Source organism: Arvicola amphibius, chromosome 6 (assembly GCF_903992535.2).
Source record: "Arvicola amphibius chromosome 6, mArvAmp1.2, whole genome shotgun sequence".
Lineage (NCBI taxonomy): Eukaryota > Metazoa > Chordata > Mammalia > Rodentia > Cricetidae > Arvicola > Arvicola amphibius.
The window spans coordinates 69936368-69962005 of record NC_052052.2 but is presented as its reverse complement, the minus strand read 5'-3'; the positions used below and the strand labels follow the sequence as shown (position 1 = coordinate 69962005).

General features: G+C 37.6%; 1 protein-coding gene across 23 annotated transcripts in view; it reads right to left on the bottom strand.

The window, feature by feature from the left end:
• Nucleotides 1–2961: 2961 nt before the first annotated feature.
• The window catches only part of Ptprd (protein tyrosine phosphatase receptor type D), a 481801-nt gene continuing 459124 nt past the window's right edge, over nt 2962–25638 (bottom strand). For all 23 annotated transcript variants that reach the window (XM_038332350.1, XM_038332356.1, XM_038332352.1 and 20 more), the window contains 7 exons: nt 19960–20245; nt 19371–19549; nt 18248–18374; nt 17105–17230; nt 13686–13840; nt 8687–8822; nt 2962–6691 (listed from right to left, as the gene is read on the bottom strand). In XM_038332350.1, coding sequence (XP_038188278.1) covers nt 6623–6691; nt 8687–8822; nt 13686–13840; nt 17105–17230; nt 18248–18374; nt 19371–19549; nt 19960–20245 — 1078 coding nt within the window. In that variant the 3' untranslated portion in view covers nt 2962–6622. The remainder of the gene's footprint in view (nt 6692–8686; nt 8823–13685; nt 13841–17104; nt 17231–18247; nt 18375–19370; nt 19550–19959; nt 20246–25638) is intronic.

The window sequence follows — 25638 nt, the reverse complement described above, 5'->3', positions numbered from 1 at the left end:
TTGTACCTTGATGGGATCCTTCTATCTAGATTTGGGAAATTATGATTTTATTGAAGGCATACTTTAAATATTTTCTTATATGCCTATGGTTCATTTATTTTATCTTTGCACAACATCCTAAGAACACTTTATGTCCTCTTTATAGTTTTAATAATTTATCATTTTCTTCCACTGAATGACCCAGTTTCTATACTTAATTTCAAATCCTGATATTCTGTCTTTTACTTGATCCATTCTATTGGTGAATCTTTCTTTGAACTTTTTATTGGACTAAATAAAATTTTCACTTCCAGATTCACTGCAGTTTGGATTTTTTTTGTATTTCTATAACTTTAGAGTATTCCATTTTCATATTCTGAATTATCTTCCTCATTTTATTTGGCTGTTAATTTTTATGGACATCAATATGTTTATTCTTATTTTCACTAAGTTTATTTAGGTATCTATTTGTGTACTGTTTGAATTCTTTGATCATGTTTAATAAATATTCTTTTTAAATAGGAATCTTGAAGTTGACTATGTTGTCCTCTTTGGGGAGCATTTTTATGGTGTTTGTGATTTTAGGGACAGTATCCTGCTGCAAGGTTAAGAAGAGTGTAATGAAGTTTAACAGCTGCAGGGCATGCACACATGCAAGTCTCACAGCGCAAAGATCTCCACAGATTTGGGGTCTATCAGGACCACCACCACTCAACAGGCCAAATCATATGTCCATTTCACTGAAGCACAGTTTTTTGGGGTCACTTCTACAACTATATTACTTGTGAACCCATTACAGGTAATAGCAATGTTCCTGTACCTTAAGTATGGGTTTGGATGAACCTTAACATGTGTCGCAATGTTTGTCTCGAGGCTGTAAAAGCCTATACAGTCTTAGAAGAGGGAAGGCATTTTCCATGCTTACTCAAAGGCTAGAGAGGTTATAGCAAAGATTTAACCCAGCCACCAGTGTGCAAGTTTCTGCCTCATCGTGAAGAAGGCTGAGATTTTCTATAAGTTGTGGACTATGTGTAGAGCCTTCAGGTTTTATAAGGTACATGCCTGCCTGCCTGTGTGTTCTATGAAACAGAAAAGTCCTTGTGCTATCTCTTCATTGAGGTGAGGTCTTTTTTCTCTCAACTTGCTGTCCAAGGTTAAGGAAGAGTGGTGGGAGCAGTCTATGTGTCCACTCAGTTCTGTGGACATGTCTGTGGGCATGAGTCTAGTGTTGTGGAGGAACCTTGCCTGGCCCTGAAAGCCAAGTCTTAAGCTTGTATTCTTCTCCTAGCAGCAGGTGTGGCCCACCATGCAGGCCCACTTCGAGTTGATAAAAGGGTGACACATGACTCATTCCTGCTTCTCCTTCTTGTTGCTTTTAAATAACAAAAGCAGAGACCATGTCACATGATATCCTTAGCTCTTGTGAAGTTAGTTTAGTGGGAAGTGTCTACAGGGAGAGGCCCCTAAAGGATCTTAGCCATCGTCTCGGCTGCCTTTACAAATTAAACTTTATTTTTTAAAGTTTAAAAGAACATGGGCCAGATTAAGTGTGGGTACCCTAAATTAATCTCTATTAAGTAATTCTCAACCAAAAAAATTGGCATGTATATAAATATATAGTTACATCTCTGCCATCTCTGGCCTTCTCTTCAGATATCTGTTTATAGGAGTAACTGTAGTGTCCCAAATATATATGCTGCACCATGAATTTTCTGTCCCTATTTTCTAGTAAAACATCATAATACCTACATAATCAACAATTAGGTGGTCAAATCTGTAAATCTAATGGCCAAAAAAAGCAGAAAGGAGGAAAGAGAAAGAAGAGCAAACCTAATTATTTATTCTGTTTTAGGATTTCCAAAACCATTTCTGAGCAATGGGATTCCTGCATTAAGTAATTATTTCGATGGCAACAATTCTTTTTGATCATGTTGATTGACATGTCTTATCTCTCAGATTAACAGCTAATTGTAGCTGCCCCCTCAATCATCACTGAATTTTTCAAGGAAATGGACACTTGAAACCCATCTTAATTTGATAACTCAATGTGAACCTTTTCCCTCCTGTCTTCACTTGTATTTCAGAGATGATCACTTATACAGAATGTGGTCAGCTGAGCCAATAGGACTCTATTCCACTTAGAACTGCTGTTTTTGCTGTCAGGGTGAATGTCTTCTTCCTCTTACTTGGGTGTTGGCATTATGATGAGCCTGGACTGAAGAAGTAGAAACCAATAAGGAGACTGCAAATTCCCACTATTTTATTATAAGATCATTCTGATTTTTGACTGGGGCATATGAGACAACAGACACCTTTCTTTTTCTGAGGCCAGTTGGAATAACACATTCTCTCACTTAAGATGAAACAGTCTTCTTCAGGATGCTGTGTTTTCCTTGATAGCTTTCTGAATGTGATGCTGCCATTGATTCAGTGCCAGCCTCTCTTAGAATGATCTGTGTGTGCAGCAATACCTCACTATTTTCAAAGCTGCTTCCTCAATACATGGAGCAAATCTGACCTACTATTACAATTTAGTGTCTAAGTAAATAATCCGAAGCAGTGTGTTTTCCCAGCTATGTTTCTAAATGGTCAATAAGCTAATAACATGGAATTATATGTGCAGGAAAGCTATGGTTTCTTTCAACATTACACTGATATCACAGCATACATTCTACAACAGACCTTTCAGAGGATCTTCCATTGTCTATGTTCTCTACCACGAATGAAAACAATGCCTCCTTCTTGAGTATGTGAATATATGGAAATGTTTCTCTGAACTTGTCTGCTTAGCAGTGGAAAGTGCTTACCCTCAAGGGTAGACACTTGTGAGCAGCAGGTTCTTAGTAGAAATATAAATATATTCCTACGAGTGCACAGGACCTAAGCAGATAGCCAAAAAATAATAATAAATAAAAAATACAGGGAATAACTGGTTAGTTTGGAAGCAGCATGCTTGAAATGGACAAAAACAAAGGCCAGGGCTGCATAACACTGACATTTTTATTAGAATTCATTTGTAACAAATGGAACCTGTGTCAGCAAAGAACTGATTTTCATACAGACTTCTTTCGCCACCAATGTAACGAAGTAAGAAAATAAAAAGCACGCCTTTCATTCTGTAAAACACTTACGCGTACTACTAATTAGAGGTAATTGTATTTTTTAACAAGCCATTTTACAAGTTATTTTTTTTTTGAGTTTTCAGTCTATGCATCCAAAACGAGAGCAAAGAACACAACTGTTATCTTTGTAAAGACACTCCAAGCTTGGATGGCAAAGCCATGTAACGGATGGAGAGGATGGATCTGTAGCCTTCTGATCTCTGCTGGAGTATCAGGGCAGCCATATACCAATGGAAACCAAAACCCAAAAAGAAAAAAATGGGAAGGGGATTTTAAAATGACAAGAAAGACTGAAACAAAGCTAAACCAAAAATCAGCAGGAAAGAAAAAACCGTGTGTGCTACTATGCATTTTTCCTTTCCTGTTGTGATGTGTGATCCATGGACACAGAAATGAATTTCTGAAGCAGTTTCTTACAGATGGGTTCAAGTAATAACGTCATTGGGTGTAGAATCAATAGGGCAGTGCATAGTACAAAGGTATAGAAAGTGCAAAGTTCCCTAGAGGCCCTTCCCTCCCCTGGCTGTCCTTGCCTTGTCTAACCATGCAAACCATTTTTAAAAAAGAGCTAAAATAAAGTTCTGTACAAATCACTTTTATATATTTGATATTTTACCATTGTAACTAATTACAAAATTATACATAACTACACATACATAGGTAAATAATAGCACCGTACTGGTTATGATGATGAAAAAAACTAGAAACGTGGATGTTTATGATAATGGCAGATAGTGATGCTTGTCTGGGAAATTAATCTTGAATGGTCATAGAGATAAGAACAGAGTGGAATGCACATCAGTGACAGTGGGGAGTTAGTCCTAAGAATAGCTCCTGACTCTGGAGTGGTGCCCGCCTCATCCTCCTCCGCTATGCATCCCGTTTGTTCATTCTCTTTCGGGGACTACTGTCTTTTCTCCCTCTGCCATATATGGGCAGCTTTTGTTGCAGAGAGACGAACTGCTCACTGGCCAGTCATTCTGGTATGTGATATTCCATTAGATCCCACATGTCCAAAATGGCACGTCTAGATGATGCAATACCTGTCTGACTCCCTTCATTTCACTAAAACAAAATTACAGCACTGAGAAACCTGGCACTTGGATAAATCTTCAACGATACAAGTGAAAAGAAAATGACAGACCCATAGAGTGCACATTCTTCTCTGGTTCTGATGTAGGTTAGAGAGTCTCATTCTGAGGTAGCCTTCTAGATTCTTTTTTTTTTTTTTAGTGTTATATGTATTTCTGTTTTTCTTTTTTTGTTTGTTCATTTTTATTTTTTATTTTTTTACAAAAATGATCAAATGCGATACTTGTGGGTGTTTGGTCTCTAGGATTTTATTCTGCTAATAATGGGAAAATGGGAAAACAAATATCCTTCCATGCAGAGCATCATGAAGCTAAAATTAAACCAAAATATTATACCTGTATCAAAACTCTTTCAGAGTTCTTAGGATTTGAGGAGGGTAATTTAAAAACATATAGCATGTGGCAAACTCATACCACCATCCATGGCTTCCTATGGAAATGCTGTAGAAAGGTTGGGAAGATATATACATACATATATACATACATACATATATATGTATATATACATATATATATAAAATTTATTGCCCCTTTCAGAATACTCCTAATGGAATATCAAATATATCCCAAAATTTTTTCTGTAAGACTGGTGGTTACTGCATGCTCCAGAGCAGATTTGGAAGGGGTTAGAAGTGAAACAAGTTGCTCTTCCTGATGTGACGATGAGGAACGGAGAGGCCCTGATTATCCAAGTGCTTTGGGCTGGTACAATCACTAACATCCCCCACTTGGGTGAAAACTAGGAATGCATATTATTCAAAGAGTTTCTGTATGTGTGGTAAACAGATAATGCTTTAATTGAAAAAGTAACAGATGTGAACAACTAATGGAAATCAACCGAAAGGTAAAAAGAAATGCTAATAAAATAGGCATCAATTATAAGGCACTCTAAATGCAGAACTAAAACCAAATCAAACAGCACAGCGCCTCCCAGGAACGCCACAGACAGAAGAAACAGTGCAGCATCTCCCAGGGACGCTGCAGCCACAAAGTATTTCTGACTGAAAAGAGTAACATGAGTTTGGCTTTGCCCCTGTTACGTATCATAAATGCAAATTTCATACACATACTATAGACAATATATGATTGAATATACTTTTTTTAAAAACAACTTGAGAGCTGATATATTACAACATTCTTCCCTCCTAAAGGGATATGCACTGACCTTTCCCACATGCACACCTCTTAGATATTTAACAATTGTTATTGCACTAGAGTGTTAGGAATATTGAATTCTGTTGGAAGCCTGGCTAACGAAACCGTACTTGTGAATATGGTTGAGTAGGTGGGGGGAAGGCAGGGCAGGAAAGTCAGGGGCGAGGTTCAGTAATCAGTGATGTGCACTCCTCAATTCCCTTTACAAATTAAAGTTTTGAAATATTAAAAATAACTTGGAAATGATGGTTACAATAGTTTTTTTATCCTTAAAAAAAAAAAAACTAAACCATGGAAGAACTGAATGGCAGTAACATCTTTGTGTGGACATACTGTCTATATATACATAGATACCCTTAAAATATAGATATCTATCTATATATTTATATATATGTTAGCAGCAACTTTATACTTTGCGCCTCCCTGTTGATTCCAAAAGCAAAACAAAGCAAAACAAAATTCCCCTTGAAGTTTACAGAGAATGGGCACTTTCTCACCAATTATACCAAACAATTGCGTAAGTAGTATCTGTTGAGACAGATACTGTAGATTGAGTGTTGCACAAAAATGTGCAAAGTTTCAAATTATTTGATATTTCTACAGTAAGATATTGCAGATAACCGTTCTACAGCTTACAAAAACCTACAGTTCAGAAATAAAAAAATGAAGAATTACATAACTTTTTAAATTTACTTTATCGAATGATACATTTTTTAAAAAAGAAAAAAGTCTACACAGTTAGAAATGAAGCACAGGTCAGCAGAATCCTTTACAATACTAAAATGAAATCAAGGACTTTCTCTTTTAAACATCCCCACCCTCACCCCTAAAATGTACGTATGAGTGGCATGGGGAAAGGGGTGATGTTGAAGCACAATCCACCTTCTTGTGAGACGCCACACCAGCAAACGTCCTGCGCTGACCCGAGGCCCACAGGCAAGCTCTCTCTGCCCCTACCAAGCAATCCTGAACAAGATGGTAGTTCTTTGCTGTCATTTCTTCTCCCCTTTTATTTGGAATCCTTGAGGTATCTGCAAATAAAATCCTTCAGATGCCTCCTAAGTCAGGGTTCTTGATATTATTTTTTCAGGTTAGATGATTAAACTGTGAATTCTTGGTCCACTTGGAAGAGTTTGTTTTTGTTTTGTAATAGTCCCACTAAGTGGTTGTTAGCTAGAAGTTAAGAAGGACTTCTCAAGTGCCCTGTATGGCTCAGAAGAGACTCCATGGATAGCGAAGGGCCTGTAGTAAAAATCCAGAAGGGATCAGGGGTTTCTACGTTGCATAGTGATCAAAGCTGCCTAGGTATTCTAGTGCGGCTCGGTAGCAGAACTGGTATTGATCCTGTAGGACACAGGGTGTAAGAGAAGAGAGGAAGAAAACTGATATTTCAATTGCAAAATAAACCCAGCAATGTAAAGAAAAAACATATATACAAGGGGCAACACTACCACGTTAATTTAGTCCGATGACCAAATGACATTGAGCAAAGAGCAATTAGCCATGTGAGAATTGTATTAAATTCACCATCAACCTCACTGATACAAGGCTCGTAATTCCAAGTCATAATAATGTCAGTGAATATTATCTTCCATCTTATATGCTACAACCATCTTTCAGAATCACCTAAGTATTTTTGATAATTTTCAGTTGGAAAAAATATAAACTTTCCTAAAGGCAATCTGGATTTCTATTCTTTGTGTTGCTTTCCACCGAATTTGAGTTTATAAGAAAAAAAAAGTGGGGGGGGTAGGGGGGGAGTCGACAAGATGGCTCAGTGTCTAAAGGCTCTTCAGGTCTCATGACCTGAACTTGATTCCTGGGCTTCAATGACAGAATGAGAGAAATTACTTTCACAAGTTGTCCCCTGACCTGCACACATGTGGTCTGTGATCTGTGCACTCTGCCTCCACGTGAATAAAAAAGAATGTAAAGGCATCAGATCAGACATCAGACTCAATCAGAATTACCATCATATCAGATAGCCTCATGTAAGTGACAGAGGCATAGAAGATCCTATGTGTCTAAGAGAAAGAAAGTTGTGCCGGATAGTTTTATGTGAACTTGACACAAAATACAGTCCTCTGAGAGTGGGAAAGCTCAAGAAAACTCTCCCAGAAGATTGAGCTGTAGAAAAACCTGTGGGAAATTTTTTTAATGATTGGTTGATGTGGGAGTGTCCAGCCCATTGTGGCTGTGGTCATCCCTGGGCTGGAGGTCCTGGGTTCTATGAGAAAGCATGCTGAGCAAGCCATGGAAAGCAAGCCAATAAGTAGCACCTCTCCATGGTCTCTGCATCAGCTCCAGGTTCTTGCCTTGTTTAAGTTCCTGTCCTGACTTCCTTCAGTGATGAGCAATGCAGTGGAAGTATAAGGAAAAAACAAAACAAAACAAAACAAAACAAAGCCCTTTCTCTCTAACTTGCTTTTGCAGGGTGTTTCAGGGCAGCAATAGAAATCCTAAGACAGAAGAAAAAGGTAGCCGTGTAAGAGCAGGAGGTACATGGAGCCTTGGGCTTTCTGGCTTGCCACCCCTGAGAATGGCTGCCCACATCCAAAATACATGCACCATTTATCCTAAAATTCAGTGCGATTGCAAGTTGTCTGTTCTGGAAGACTCACACCAAAATAGAATGGTAAGAAACATGCCTTTTCTCATACAAGGAAGGACCCTGTCATATTGAAGTAAATTGGAGCATTGTGGGGGAGATGGAAAAATTACAATTTACAGATAACCACAGGCATGAGAAAAAGTAGGATTTTCCCCATAAAAGAAACTTATTTTCAGTAGCCAATGGGGCTGAAAGCAGATAGCTTCTATTTTGCTTAAATGTGCATTTTTCTACAATAAAAATGGTAATGCAAAATAAATGGAGTTTGCTTTTCTGTCTTGTCACAGTAAGTTGCTTGGCTAAATGTTAAGGTTTTTTAAATGTCCAATTTCCCTCTGTCACCCCAACACCCATTATGTTTGTCAGGCTGACATAATGTTTTAAGTATTGCAAGCCAAATGCTTGCACTATTTTGAAATCAAAGTCTGAAAGATATTGTAAATTGAAGAAAGCCTATAAATTGTATAATTTGGTAGATATTTGCAGAATATAAACACTACCACTCTGATTCTCTAGATCATGGACATATCCTGAGAAATGTACATATTAATTAATGAATAAAAACAGGGCATTTCAGGTTTCAAATGTTTAATATTTCAAGAATGGTTTTAAAATATTAAGTAAACAATTGATTGCCTTTCCCACGGTGATCTTCTGTATCTTGCAACTGTATTTTGAACCCACAGAGGGTTTAGCTTTTTACAAGGTGACCCCAAATGTTTTCTCACCTCTGTTTGTACCATGGCTGGTCGCTGTGTTCTTAACATTTTGACTGTCTGGAAGATATCTACAACCCCTTCATATCTCATTCTTTCCAACACAATACTCAGTGTTATGAAGACTCCAGTTCTTCCCACACCAGCACTGTCATGAGAAGAAAGGCAGTGTGAGTAACATGCTCATAGTCTTGGCCTCATTTGCTTTGGAAGCAGTCATTCTTCTACAAGTTTCCATATTCCCAGTTTCTCCACAAGCATGTTCAAGATAAAGTGGGAATGCTTTCACTACATGACTACCATGTAGTATGCTATGGTAACATGAAAGAATAAGTAGTTAGGATTGGGTCTTACAAAGCAGAATGCATTTCTAGAACACTATATAACTCCAGTTGAAAAGGTCAAGAAATAATATAAAATTAATAGAGAAAAGTATGAACAGATCAAACACTGGCTTACATTCTTCAAGTAGGTCCGGAAACAAGATTTTGCCATTATGTGAAGTATGAGATAAATTAGAAAAATGTGGAACACCTCATGTAGATTCTCCCTTTCTTATTCTTTAATAACATAATCTGTGAAGGATATGTTATCCTAAACAGGTAACAAATATGTAACAGGCTTACAAACTACAGTATCAACATCAGGTTAGATATAATAAAACTGATTTTGTAATAGACTTTTTGTTATGAGATGGTTTTTCTCTTAGTCTTTGGGAAGCTGTGAATATCCTATATGCACTGATTGTAAAAATATCATATTATATGTCAAATATTAGAAAATAAATAACTTTATTAGAGTCTCAAAAGGGCCTTTGACACTATAGTTAACCATTACTCTGAACTACTTATTTTCAGGTGATAAAGCTGCTAAAATATTCCAAGTTTCTTTCTGCCATTTCAGCAAGGTTATGAGTTTCTTTCTGTTTCCTTTGGTATTTTAAGATAATTACCGAATTTTCAAAGCAACAAGGAAGTACACTAATTGATAGCCCTTGTACTCTTAAAAAGTGACATCTGGGGGTTTAGGTAATGAAAACACTGAATAATCTGAAATAAAAACCCCACATTTTTGGATCTTAATTAAATGGTGTGTGTAGTGCTTGGGCACAGGCTGTGGAAAATAGATGAATTCATTTACTCTGGGATGGAGCTGACAGGCATATAAATAGTGTGTGCTTTTACAAACTGCAATTTCTCATGAATCTAAGGAAAAATGCTAAGTGGGGCTTTAAATCAATGGGCAGTTGTTAAAGAGGAGCTGAAGTTATTCGTCCCACAAACAGCACAGGGATCTGGTAGATTCTTTGAGCCCTGAAAGTCTCACATTCATGAGACACTTTGACTTATGACAATTTTGTGGAGTCCATGTAGGTATTTCAGGGCATATCTTACTTTGACTTGGTTAATCAAATGCAACCTGATGGAGGGCTCCCAGACCTCTGCGACTTCAAGGTGTGGCAGCACACACCTTTAATCCCAATGCCTGGGAGGCAGAGACAGACAGATCTCTGGAAGTTCTAGGTGTGGTAGCATACGCCTTTAATCCCAGCACTTGGGTTGCAAAGGCGAGTGGATCTCTGAGAGTTCAAGGACAGCCTGGTCTGGAGAGTTATTCCAGGACAAAGATATACAGAGAACTTGTCAAAAAATAAAAAAATAAAAGTAAAAATAAAAGAAATAGAGGTTAAAATAAAGTCGTATAAGATGGAAAATATACAGAGAATCTTGATACTGTATACTATTATGCTCTCTTTGAATTGTTTGAATGCTGAGGAAGAAGCAACAGCTGCTAAAAGATATTTGTTTATAAATGCTGCTGAACTAATCCACCATAGACATTTTGAAAATACCTTGACTTCAGAAATTGGATCTAAGGATATGATACTTTGGAAAAGAGATTCTTCTTTTGTTTTTACAGAAAATGAGACCCTATGGATTGCATCTAACCCAATATGGTATGATAGACCACGCCCTCCCGAAAGGTTGCTGTGAACACCTTCAGAAAATTACTTCACCCAACTGATGACTGAGATGAACCTGGCACACAGTTTACACCATAGAAGATCGGATTAACAGTGCCCCCATTCAGCAGGAAGCAGTTTGGAGAGAAATAACTGCGCCCATATTCCCAAATATTGTTTATAAATGTTCTTTTACTTTTAAAGGGGGAGATGATATAGATATAAATAAGTTGGATTGTTGTGAATCTTGGTTAATGATATTAAGGTCAATCTTGTTATATGTATTTCTGATCTTGATTAAGGTATTGTGATTGTGTAGTTCTTTTAAAAATGTAATGTATAATTAGGAAATATAGGTTGTTAATGGATAATTGTCGATAATAGTAAAGCTTATAGTCATGTTAGTTAGATTTTCTAGATATATAGAGATATATTTTAGTTAGATAGGCATTCCTAATATCTTTCAAAGACTACAGAATATTCCACTTAAATGTTTTAATAACTTAAGGCTTTTCATGACAATGAGACATATCTGCTCCTGGCAGCACTAGCTACTTCAAGAGGAAAATGGGCATCGAAGAGGATCCTTATGGAGTTTGACAGCCATTTGGGCAAGAAACTGCTCTTGCCTGGACTGTTGCCTAAACTGGACACAAAGAACCCACAGAGAGAGGACTAAATGTGAGATGATCTTTTGGGGTTCCTGATTCAAGAAAGAGTCTGCGAGACATTCTGAAGGACACAGCAGATAGTGACTGAACTGCCTTCGAAATTTCCTGCTGCATAGAAATGTCTGCTGGATATTTATGGGCCTGTAGGCCGAAGATGGATGCCCCGACAGTACAAAAGAACTTTGGGTGACTGTCCAGGTAGCACAATGTCTCTGTGATTTCTAGAGTTTGGAAATTGCATATTTCTTATTTACTTAGGTAATATTGTGTCCTTCTGGAGTCTTTGATGGAGCTGAAGAAGAATAGATAGATAATTATAGTTGTTTTCCTTTGTTATGATAAAAGATAAAGTAGATATAAATATTGTAACTGTAATTCTTACTTGATAACTGTTTTGTTATATGTAATTTTACTATGTTAAAGTTAAAGCCTTTCTTTTTTGTTTAAACAGAAAAAGGGGAAATGATGGAGGGCTCCCATTGGCTAATAAAGAAACTGCCTGGCCCATTTGATAGACCGCCCCTTAGGTGGGTGGAGTAGACAGAACAGGAAGAGGAAGTGAGGTAGAAGGGTCAGTCAGATGCCACACCTCTCCTAAATGAGACAGACTGCCATGCCTCTCCTCAGAGAGAAGCCAGACACGATGAAGCTCCAGCCCAAGATGGACATACGCTAGAAACTTCTTGGTAAGGCACCACTTCGTGGTGCTACACAAATTATTAGATATGGGTTAATCAAGATGGGAATAAGAGGCTGAAAATAATGGGCCAGGCAGTGTTTAAAAGAATACAATCTGTGTGTTGTTATTTTGGGTTTTAAGATAGCTATGGGGAAGCCAGGAGGCTGGGAGAAAGGCGGCGGGAATGTGCCCGCGCAGCTAATCACTACAGCAACCAAAAATATAGTTTCTGGATTGCCACTAAGAATTTTTAAGAAAAGAACAGGCATCTGCCTCATTAATTTCTAAATTTAATGAATCTCAGTATATTCAGTTAATAGGCTAAAAATAAGTGTTATTTCAGGGCATCCAAAAACAAGAAAAGACATGTATCTAGAAGACTTTGGGAGGTAAAGAGATATGTGAGTTTACAGGTGTACAACATGTGAATGTTTGTACTTAAGGGGTTTCTCAGTAACTGACTGAAAACAACGCCAAAGAGCAGTACCATGGGGCTCAAGCTTAAATTATGAATATCAGATATATTCTTTTCTTCAGAGGTCATACAGAGAAAATCTAAATTAAGTGAAGAAATTAAGTGCTAGATTTAAAAAAACCTAGATGTTTCAACTCTAGTTTATAACAACAACTTTAACCACTGGAGACCATACATCACATCCTATCTGCTTTTTAGTTGCACATAGCAAGCAATTTTGACAGCATAAAACAAATATTTCCAATGCTGAGAAATAAGCATTGTTAGAAATGATCCCAGAGACCTGAAGAGAAACCCAAAGCTCACTGTTTTACACTGTTATGCATCTTCGTGAAAGAATAGATCCAGGACAAGAGTGTGTATGCTCATGCCTCTGTCTAGTTTTTCTATTTTGAGATCTTGCTTCCTATGGTATTAAAAACAATAGTTTTTAAAGTAGCATAAATGCTACTTTTAGACATAAATGCTTTCAAGACTGACTATAAACATTATAAAAACTGAAACTTCAAGCTTTTACAATCCTAAAATACAGCAGTTTAAAAAAACAAGGAGAATTCTTTTTACTGTGTTCTGCACATGCAGCAACTTCCACATGCACTAAATTTATGGTGGATGTCTAAGGCGTTCACTTAGTATTTCTATTAACTTCAGTGACTTAAATTACAAAATGCTCTGGAAACTGTTGAAAATAATTAAATTGAAGGTGCTTCATTTTCTGATATAGCAACAATTTCCAAGCAAATTGCATTTTGAACTGAGGTACCATACTAATCACTTATTGACTTGCAGGAATTAGTATTGCTATTAAGTCTTGGCAGCTATTCACTGCTCTTTCAAGAGATAAAGGGGAAAGATAGAGAAAGGCAGTTGTAAGTGCAACTACACAAAAAGAAAGCAAACACTGGCAGGGATTAGCACTACACTTATTGTTGAAGGACACACTGACAATTGCTGGCAACATAAAACTGGTTTCTTGTAGGTTTTAATTTTTTTTTAAATAGGGGATCAATTTGGGGGATAAAAACATTCCTTTAATTCTTTTCATTTTATGTAAGGAAAAAGAAACAAATCTTTATGTCTCATAGAAAGATCTGCAAATAAATTTCAATTACACAGATTTATTATAACAAGCTTATATACCAAGTGAATAAAGGACAGCCATTTTCAAAGCAGCCAGGCATCTATCATAAATGTCCAGTTAGCATTAGTGACTCCCTGCTCACCTGCAATGCACCGAAATGGGCCCATCTTGGCCAAACTGCTCCTTTGTTTTATGGACTTGGCCGATGAAGTCAATAAATCCTTCTCCAGACTTTGGCACTCCTTGTTCTGGCCAGTCAGTGAACTGGAACTGCCGCACTGTTCGGGACTGGCCGTCCTTTCGAGGGGAAGCCACATAACCAGCCACAATGTAGCATGCCAAGAGAGTTCAGCAAGTACAGAAACCACAAAAGCATTCATGATTTTTCCCCCAAAAATAAAAAGACAAGAAAATTATTAGAATTATGTGTGCTGCCAACACAGTCAATATTTATATATTTAAATTACAAATATTTGAGTTATCCTCTTCAGAAGCACTTCTGAGCTTCAATGTTTAAATTGGAAATCATCAAATACATACATACATATTTGTATTTATATGTTTATATATGCATATAAATAAACATTTATATGTATCCCACTAAAATCTTATACACTCTACTTCAATCTAATAACTTCTTCACATTGAAAGGATTTTATAGGCATGGCACCTACACCAGAGGCTTGCTGTTGTCACAGTGATTTCCCATTTGCCATGCATGCTTTTTCTAGCATTATAAATGACAAATGGCAACGTTTAAGGAATCTAATATAAACTAGGTAATTGTGGTTGACCTGGCTGCCCAACATGTCTCTGTGATACACACTTGAGCCATGCATGAGGCACAGCATGAACCATGTGACGATCCTTACATTTCAGATTAAGGACACTGTGCCAGATTGTTTTTGTCAACTCGACACAGACCCAAGTCTCTGGGAGAAGGAAACCTTGATTAGAGAGTAGTTTCCATCAGATTATTTTATGTGCACATATGTGGGCATTTTCTTGTTAAGGATTGATATAGGAGGGTGCAGCCAACAGTGGCAGTGCATCCCCTAGACAGGGGCTCCTGGGTGGTGGAAGAAATCAAGCAGAGTGAGCCATGGAGAGCAGCCCAGTAAGCGGGTGTTCCTACATGATCTCTGCTTCAGTTCCTGCTTCAAGGTTCCTGCTTTAAGCTTTTGCCCTGGTGTCCCTTTATGATGAACCTTTATATCAAATAAAGCCTTGCTTTCAAGTTGCTTTTGGTCAGTGTTTTATCACAGGAAAAGAAAAGGAAACTAATACAGTAAGAATCTAAGGGGATGATTTACAAGCATCTCCCACCACCCTTTATTTTGTCAGAGGTACCTTCCCGACTGGCTTCAGGAATTAGTTTACACAGACATCCCGAAAAGTGGATGAAAATAAGTCATATCTAAAGCATGATAATTAAAAAAAGAAGGTGATTCCTTTTACTATAATGTTTACACAGTGACTCCCACAAGCACTAAATTAATTGGTGGATGTCTAAGGCATTTACTTCACATTTCTATTAACTTCTTTTCTGAAGAGAATATAAAAACTTCTCTGAGTTCAGGAGAACCATGTTAAGAAGATAAGGGCATGAGGTACTTCAGATTCTTTCTGGTATGTTTGAAGTGCAAGAGCAGAAGGGACCCTTTGCTCAGAGATACAGGAATGCCTGCTCTGACTCACATAGGAAAGCATCACTGAACCATGCTCACTGGACTGATCTCACTTGAAGAGTGTTCCCAGTGGCTTTCTGCGTCCTATTCTTGGGAGCTAAATCATCCTTCTAATATTCTTTTGGGCCCATATGTGCCCATTTCTAAGATTTGTGGAGATAAAATTCCAGGCATATTGAAGAGTGGTGGCCAACTCAGGACGAACACACATCACATACACTAGTGGAGCAGAGTAGATGCTTGAGAATGGAAAAGGATCATAACAATTCATGAGAATACAGAGGAACGTGTACTACAGTATCTGGGGCTATCACCAACTCCTAGATCTTTACTATGGAAGCTTGATTTGTTCCCCTGCTTGTTCTGGGAAAGTTTTGGAGGGTACAGGGAAGAAAGTCAGAGATCTGGGCAATGCAGAATTGTCTTCTGAGTGTTCTGGAGATTTCATTTTTGACCATAGTCACTTTTGACCATAATGTCAAGAACAGGTTTTGTTCACAGACACTTTCTATTTGGAGAAGAATCCACCTGCCTTTTAAAGGTTAGATGCTTAACAATGCTATATTCTCACATGCCAACTGTGATCTCAGAGCCTGAGATGAGAAACATACTGGGAGCATATACAATGGGCTCTGGCAGTTAACCACAGATATACTTTAAACCATGTGAGCAAGGTTTGCTTTACTCCTTCTTTCTCAATGTGATTAGGTTTAACTTGGAGCTAGGTAAATGTGTTCCCTATAGGTAAAAGCCACGTTTTCCTTTTTATTATCAGAAATAGCTAAGAAATTTATGTTCAAGGAACTTATGTGTTTGGCTCACACATAAGGGATAGGGGCAAGCATCAGGGCCTGCTTACAAAGACAATTTAAAAAAATGAGATCTTGGAACGTAATAGCTTCCTTGATGTGGCCACATTCAGAGTAATTAATACACAACAGTTCCTAGGATTATCAAGTCTATTACCTGAGCCAAACCTTCTGTGAATCATGTTCTCTATTTCTCTGTTTCTGTCTCTCTCCCTGTCACAGCCAGGGATAGGTTTCAAGGATTAGCAGGCAAACATGAGCTGAGAGAAAGCTGATTTCCCCAAAACAAAAACAATGGATCAAGTATACACTGTCCCTTGGGGTTTTAGTTAACCCACCCATGATGATAGTTCCAAAAATAAAGCAGGGCTTTATGCTGACCTGATCTCCCCTAAGATGTGTTTGCAATCAGGGTCTGTGAAATTCTTACAGCAAATATATTAAAGTTTATGCCTAGAGCCTCTTACATCAGGGCTGAACTTTGGACTCAGCAATCTTTGTAGAAAACGCAGAATGAAAATTAGCCAACAAGGGTTGTCAGCTCACAGTTCTCATGGACAGACACATTAGCACATGGAGGAATAAACCATGCCAGCAAGCGAATTAGAATGTGCAAGGCTTGTCAGAGCCTTCCGAGGAATGCCATTTGCTCCACAGTTTGAAAGTCAGACCAAATTAACCTACAAGCCCATATGACCTCAAGGGCTGCACAAACAACAACATATTTACAGCCTGGAGTAATGAAGAAATCAAAACTCTCCAATGAGAATGTTCTGATGAGGTGAACGTAAGTGCAGCCAACCAATCAGTAAATGCTGCCCAACACTAGTGCTCACCAAGCCATTCCCCACAGCTGGGCGTCCAGGTGTGACATTTGAAGGAAAGCCAAACCTGGGTTTATGAGAACACTTCCCAGACAGAGGCAAACTTCCAGATTCTTTTCCTTTAAAGTCATCCAAAATGGCTGATTTCTTTTCCTTTTGAGAATGGTTATTTGGCACACGTTTCTCTCAGAGAAGGTACACATAACCCTCATTTCTAGCTAATGGTGGAGCTGAACTTACCCTGGCATCTGTGACCTTGAATTCCCTTAGGATATACTGAGGCATGTTGTACTCAGCCATTGGATCTACAACAAAATATTGGTACCTCGCAGATCGTTCTGCTGGCCAGTACTGGTGACATTTCTCCTAAAAGGAAAGATTAATATTAAACTCCAAAAGTTTAATAAAGATCTGTCTATCTAAATTTGTTCTCTTGTTATTGAAGTTCTAAAATCAGGGCAGTTTCAATTGTACATACCTATTCTTTTGTACCTCTATCTGGTGTAATTTCTCCCCCCAAAAAAGCCCAGTACAGAGTCTGGCAAATCATAGCTGCTTATTAAACACCAGCTGAACTGTGTGCTTCAATTGGGTGGTTATCTCATGTCTATGAATTATGTAAATGATTACATAAGTCCTTTGGCAATGCTATCCGTTTTGGTCCTGTATTACATCAGCACATTTGTTTTACACCACTGTGGTTTTTAATTAGGAAATCACCAAGGATGAAGCAGAAAGAAACCTCTGCACTGATCCAGTTCATTTTTAGCTGTCAACCGAGGAGCTTGGGGTCCTGGGAGTTCTGGTGACTGTGTTGTTAGCCTTGCAGATCCAGCAGTCAGATTAAGACAAGTCAGATAACTTCTTGGCCTTATATATTTTTGCTTTCTAAATGAGCTCTAAAAGTTGGGTTTTAGCCATTAGTCTATTGTATAATTTACAAAAAGAAGAGAAAGGATGAGACTATCTCAAACAGCACAGCTAACATGCTTGCAAATGCTGTACCTGGTGGCAGGCTTTCAAATTCTTTGATGCTACTTTATTTGTACTTCAGAATAATTATTCTTAAAAAACAGATTTGCTATTATAACCCTTGACATATCATGTAGCTTTCCAGCACCATGCTCAGTGGTTGGCCAAAGAATGAAAGTCATGAATTTAAATTCTTTTATATGGGGAACTGATGGCCCATTTTGTCATAAAATTCTAAACTATTCAGGCAAAAGGTAATAAGCATTTGCTGAGGGCCCAACATAAGTCAGAGGCACTGAGTGACTTATTACCCTCTTCTGTTGCATGCCGCTGTACTAGAGTACTGAGTATTTCCAAAGCACGTAAATGAATGAGCTTGATGTGATTTTCCAAATAGGGCAACATACTTACTCTGCCCATTTCTCTCAGCTTGGTGAGCATCACAACAATGGTGGAGTTGTGTTCCCAAAGCATGCGCCAGAAGTCTTCAGTAGTCTCTGCTAAGGGCCCCTGGGTAGCAATGTAGGCTTTCTGTTGTCTGAATAGAGAGAATTAAAAAAAAAAAATACATTGCAGACATGCACAAATTGATTTGAGAATTGTTAGCACCAGTCCTATATATATTATTAATTCAATTGCAGGGGATTCCAATTAGGATACATAATCAATAAGATCATTTAGTACATGTTGGGGACTTTGCAAAATCAATTGTGTTGTTAATATTATTATGTATGTCTTTATCACTGTTATTTAATTTTAGTGTCATGCTAATAGGTTAATTTCATGTGTTATGCAAATCACTTCAATGATGAATTGTATGACTTCATTTTTGAGAAACAAAGCTCATTTAATCTATTAAACTTATAAAAAGTGGTCTAAACTAGCTGCTTTATCAACTTTCAGATCTAAATGGTTTCTGAAAGAATACCTTAGAAGGTAAGATTCAAAGAAGCAACAACCGAGGGTGAGGAGATGATTCAGACACTAAAGTATCTGCCATTCAGATCCTCAGCACTCATATACAGTGTTAGGTGTGTGTGTGTGTGTGTGTGTGTGTGTGTGTGTGTGTGTGAAGGTAACAGGTGGATCACTAGATTTCATTAGCCAGCCAGTTAGGCTGAAGGGATGAGCTCTTGGTTCAATGAGAGACCCTTTAGCAAATTATAATCTGGAACACAGCTGAGGAAGACATGCAATGCTGATCTTTGCTATCCACATGCATACAAACCCCAACACACTCACACTGGTATAAACATGCACATATGCCATACCTACCCACATGTACACAGCCATATAAGCATTTACATGTCACACATGTACACTTTCCCATCCTTACATGCAATAGAAACTTCGTTACTATTGCTTAATTCTGTCTAAAATTAAAGAAAAATAAACCACCCCCACCAAAGAATTGAATGAAAATCTATTCAGAAAGAAAATCGTTTTGAATTGAGATGAAAATCTTTGTGGTTATAAATCTAGGGCACATGCAAATACCAAGGCTTTGGATTGTCAGGGGAGCAAGGGTAGACACCTGTATCCATCAAGAAAACTGGCATTGATGTAATCAGAGCCTTCTACTCCTCGGATAGGCTGCAGGCACACCCTTGTGGATTCATATGGCATAATATTAACAAGGCGGTTTTTGAATTTATTACATGGAAGATTGGCACTGATGAATCTTGAGGTGTGAGCTTTTGAGCTGGCTAGACGCTGTTGAATTTAAAAAGAAAAAAAGCACAAAGATAATATTACCAATGGTTTTGAATGCAATGAACCTAATATGACCTTTTTTAGATATCAATCTTCTCTTTACCTGATGGTAAATATTCATAGTGTACTTTGTTTAGCTAATTATTCCACATAACCTACTGAATATTGTAAACATTGCATTTTGAGAACGTGATTTCTGAATTTATATTGGGACACCAAGGGCCCCTGATAGTTGAGGGAACAAAAAAAAATAGAGGAGAGGAAAAAAGAAGAAAGTTTTTTATAATCTGATGCTAGAGCAGAAGAAAAATGAAGCTTGTACTTCAAAATTTGTAAGGTAACAAAGTGAAGCCTATTTCACAGACAAAATAACTTGCTAGTGAGTAACCACATCACAGCTAATGTCATACCTTAAATTCGAGCTCCATTCCGGTGACATTCTCCCCTGTTTCTATTTGTGTCAGCTTCTGAATGTAGGCATACAAGTTTCTAGCTGGCACTTCGGTATTTCCACATGTCACTGCTTCTAACAGCGCATCATGGATAAAGATGTACTGGTCCTCTGTTTGCACCATGTAATTCCTCTGGGCTCTCATTAAAGTTACATGGCCATAAATATCTACAGTTTTTTCATGCTTTATTCTTTCTAACATGGCATCTATTACAATGAAACAGCCAGTCCGGCCAACACCCGCACTATAAGACAAACAGAGGGGGGAAAGCCCACATGAATTTAGCAAGAAGTTAACATACAAAAAGTCATATCATTTTGCTAACCAAATTTCAAACCTATGAATTCAACTCAGATAGCTATTACATGGACTTTCAACTACTCTCGAGTAAAACACATTAAAGCACCAATTACTGATACATATACACATATATATGTACACATATACAAAATGAGTAAGGCTCATTTCATTTCATAATATAGAAATCCTCAATCCATACTTACAGCCATATCACACAATATAATGTCATGTCACACAACTTAAGTATTATTATTATTTCAAATTTTTATTATACATTCTGACCATAGGTGCCCCTTTGCTTCTTAAATTCACGTTCCCCAGTATTCAATCAGAAAAGGGCAGACCTTCCATGGGCAGCAAAGTATTATGGTTTTAGCCAACCAGCATGGCTGGCACGCATCTGGGTTCTAGGGCCACGCATGTGCAAACAATCCCTCAGGCAAAAATATCTAGCCACCCTGGGGACCTTAAAAGGCCCTGTGTGACCCACATGTGGCATGGGTACATCACCTATGTATGACGCAGCTACGTAAACCCTTGCACGCATGCGTGAGCTCTGTCATCTGTGTATGATGTAGCTACATCATCCCTCTGTGCACATTTGATAGGCAGCCTTTAAAAGCTGGATGCACCATCTTCAGCCCTCTCTTTCTACACCCAACTTCCCCAGGCCTGTACACGTCCCTGCAATAAACTCCTAAGCGGGTTTGTTGTGTGTTTCGTGCTTCCTTCTCACTCACGCCAGGTAATTTCACAAAGTATGGCCTATCCAGCTGCTGCAAGACCAAGCACCTCCCCCAAAGATAAAACACTAATTATGCTGTCTAGATTCAAAATATTTTTTATCTAACTAGATAGTCACATGTTACAGCTCATGTCTGCAACCCTAAAATTTGAGAGGTGGAGGCAGGAAGATCAGGATTTGAGTCCAGTCTAATAAGTTTGAGGCTAGCCTGGGAGATAAATAAAATCCTGTTTTAAAAACAAGAACAAAAATATCTAATTAGGCTTTTAGAAAAAGCAATTTGGGTCTATTTTTGATTGAAAAATAAAAACAAAAACAAAGTGTCTACTAAATAACTCAAGCATGTCTGATTGTAAAATTCTGTAGGGAAGTTTTAAAACTAGTCTAGTGGGATATGTTGAATTAACATATGAAAATGTTGCACAGTAAAAATAATGCAGGGTAGTATTAAGAAACATTCTTAATAAATAACAGTCAATTGAGAGTGTGTGTTCCTTATTTTATTTTCTTTCAATGTACTTCAAAATTCTCAGTGAAATTCAGGCCTTCAGTATGGAAAAATAAAGGCCTCAAACTTTGTTATACAAAGAGATTGAAGGCAATTTTTAAACCCCGTTACGTGTGACTTACAGATTAGTATTCCAGTTGGACTAAAAGAAAAGGACATGAAAGAGACAATCCTTAATGGGCTGGCAAGGGCTGCTGCTCCAAGGAGGCAGGCTCATTTAAGGAACCAGCTTAGAGAGGCAGGGGCTTAAAACACTGAGCATCCTCTAGTAAGGAAAAGGATACTAAGAAAATAGCACACCTTTGTTCCTGCAGTGTCAAGGTAAGCCTCGTGTTTCCTTTGATCTCATCCTTCAAGATGAGCACATTTATGTGTCCAGAATGGATCACTGGAAAATGTTTTGCTCCTTTAGATTATACATATTTGCCTTACAGCAAATATGCAGTCAGTAGGCAGAGATACATATTACCAATGTAGAATATGCTCTAGTTTGTTTTCTCTTGCTCTAATAAACAGTATGATCAAAGTCAACCTGGGAGGAAGGGTTTACTTTAACTAGTGTCTTACAGCCCATCATTGAGGGAAGCCAAGACAGGACCACAAAGTGAGGGCTTAAAGCAGAAACTGATGGAGGAATGTTGCTTGCTTGCCTGACTACAGGGTTTCTTATACAGCTCAGGCCCACTTGCTTTTGAGATAGTACATCCATTAGGATCAAGGAAAATGCCCTGCAAATATTCCGAAAGGCCATCTGGTAGAAACAGTACTTCGACTGACAACCTCTCTTCTACCATGTGTCAAGCTGACAAACCAGAATAGTAAATGGTCTTCTTCATTTAAGATACACCACTGTCTGCTGTCGTCTCTATATTTGCTTTTATTTATTTGTCTGTCCAACTGCAAATCTATCTCTTTAGTCAATTAACAATGAAGTATTTTGATAAGTCAGGTAGGGGATATGACAATGTAATAACTTCCTTCTTATCATTAAAGATTCTGAAACCAATCCAAAAATGTAGTGATTTGCAAAACAATGAGTTACAATAACATAAAGGACTGTTGGTATGGATTAGACATGGGACTCAAAGGATAAAAAATTGAAGTGATGGACCAACAAGAGGAGAAATGACTTTAAATCATAGTGCTGTTACTCAGAGATACATGTGAAATTTTTTTATAGATCTATACAGACGAAAAGATCTATATAAGTAATCTGCCAAAACTACACAATGGATGAGTTTAATAAACACCAGGACTAGTCTCAAATGAACTGGCAGTTTCACTAGTGTCAATGTGGCTTCAAGGTAGTAAAACAGCATTAAAAAAAACACTTGATTTAATTATTAATCACTGCAGATCAAATCTACCGTCCACATGGAAACCTATTATGTGTAGACTATATAAATTTCACATAATCACTAATTTAAAATTGCTTATGGCTTTATGTCCCATACCAAAGGCCCCTAGATTCTAAGACTCTTACGTTTTAAGCTCACAAACTAATATGACATTGACAGATCCTACAGAAAGCCTTTAGGGAATGAAGAATACGATATTTTTTTCCTTCTAATTTGGCATGGTTTCTAATGAATACTGGTATTTGCAGCTTCCTTAGTGCAAAATACACTATGAGTCCTTCCAAGACTATATATCAAGTTAACTATAGCTATGGCAGGAGCGTTTTCTTAAAACCTCACCTGGCACCTTTTAAATGTCTAGACAACACAGTGTTCTATAATGTTACAGAAAGGTGCTGCAGAATCTTAGGAGACTGAGAGGAATAATTCCAGCTCTAAAGAGTTCAAAGCTTTTCATAGTAATAATATCACCCCCCCCAAAAAAAGAAAGGGAAACAAATACAGTATGTATCTGAGACTAAAATAACAAATTTTGAGAAGGGACAAAAGGCAGGCTCTAACTTGAATAATATATATTTTCACTCAATGCACAGCAAACTGTTCACTGGTTATTCTTGTTGATCATAGTGAAGGAAAGAGGCATGGCCTCTTTAGAACTTACAGGTTCTCATTTTTCTGGGGTAGTCAATTTCAGGTTCAAGGATTAGATACATGCCCATCTTAAAGCAAGCCTAAAAAATAAGGTACTTTTCCAGGTCTTAATGTGACCCTGAGAATGTCAGATTTTATTTATTTTCATTTTTATTGTATCTGATAGTAGTGATAATAGCTCCAGCCAATTAATGAATCTAATTATCTAGTAAGTCTTAAGGCTGAATTAAACTTATCAAGGTTTCTGAAAACAGAGGAAGAGACAGTTCTTTTATAAGTATATTTTTCAGTTCTATCTCTAAAGACAACAAGGACATGAGCAACAAAATTCTGGGGAAATTCTGAAAGTCTTTCTTATATTATTTTTTATTTAGACTTTAAAACCTTGCTTTAATCTACTTCCTCCAATTGTTCTAGATTCTCTCTATATTTCCAGCTAATAATACCTCATGTTCAAGTAATTTACTGCTTTCACATATACCATGACAAATGAAATGTAAGCCAAGAGCCTTTCCACCATAGGTCTTGGTGTCTCAGTTGCATATAATAGATGCTAGTTTCCTTCCCTTTAAATTAGCAACATTTGGGTCCTTTCCTGAAGCCACAGAGCTCATGGCAGGTGGGAGAGCTAAGACTCAAGTTTATCTTTAATTTGACCTAGGCAACAACATACTGAATTTGATACAAACCACTCCTCCATAATAACCCTTATCAGTATGTGACTATGCCTCAGTCAGTTTCTTTGGCTTGTAAGAACAAGTTGAGGGAGTATGGGGAAACATCTGGTATTATACTGGGCTCGATGGTAGGAAAGGGATCTCTTAATTATCCAAAGTAAGACCAACCCCTAACATCTAATATGAAACTTTTACTAAAGAAGAATTGTATCATGGTTTTGTGTAATGAGTCTACTGATTGAGAGGGTAAAATTCCTATCACATCAAACGCAAAAACCAAAGATGAATTCTAAATGTCATCTGCCTAAATCTACAAACACTCCTTCTGACTGTGTCTCAGTATTTACACCCTCTCAGGCAACCCTTCCAGAAATGTCCTAATAGATATAACCAGAAGTATGCTCTATACATCTCTCAGATGCTTCAAAACCTAGTCAAGTTGACAATCAAGACTGATCATTAAAATAGTATTTTGGTTTCAAACCCATCTTCCTGGGTGGTGTCTCCTTTACAAACATTTCCCTGACCTGTGTGCCTCTGACAGCTCCACACAGGTTAACTACATTTCTAACCTTTCATCCTTCTCTCATCCCCATGTGTCTCTCATCAATGGTTTCTACGTTCATAAATCCTAAGAGGGCGGGTTTTCCTTGGGCACAACTGAAGTAGTCCACATTCCAAGCCACCAGACCCTCACAGTTAGCATGTGGGAGACTCATCAGCAACTTCTCCAAGTGGCTCATTTCTTGTAGCCTCTCTCCGGGACTCTCAGGCACTGAGTTCCAGAAGGAACTTGCTCTCATTTCATCTCCTACCATGTACAATAGTGAATCACATACCATAAAGCTGATTTTTATACCGACTCTGTACCTCTTCTTTAATTGGTGAGATGGATGTGATAAAAGACAAATATTAACTTTTCATGATTTGTGCTTAAACAGAGGTATATTCTAAAGGCAACATTTAAAATACATTTTAATTCCTTATTAGAATATATCCTTGAGGTGAAAAATATTCTATGATGATGTGTTCTTAGCATTTATTCACAGTGGCTTCAGATTACCAGTGCTTGTAATATTCATACCTACAAAATAAGAAAATGCTACCTTGCCTTCTACTGAGTTGGTTGTTAATAACATTAGCATATTAAATATTAAATTAAATATCCACTTTGTGGACTTCCTGTGACATTGTTATACTAGAATAATTGCATTTTAGATCTTTACATTGCACTTTTCTGAAGTGGTTCATCTATTTTTGAGTTTGGTATATATTAATTGATAGTGATATGTCTTTAGTATTAAATAAAGAATATGCATGAATATATTATTTCTGATGCCCCATGTATCTGACAACTTCTGTTTTTGTGTCTTTATTTTGGCCTTTACAAAAGTCAGC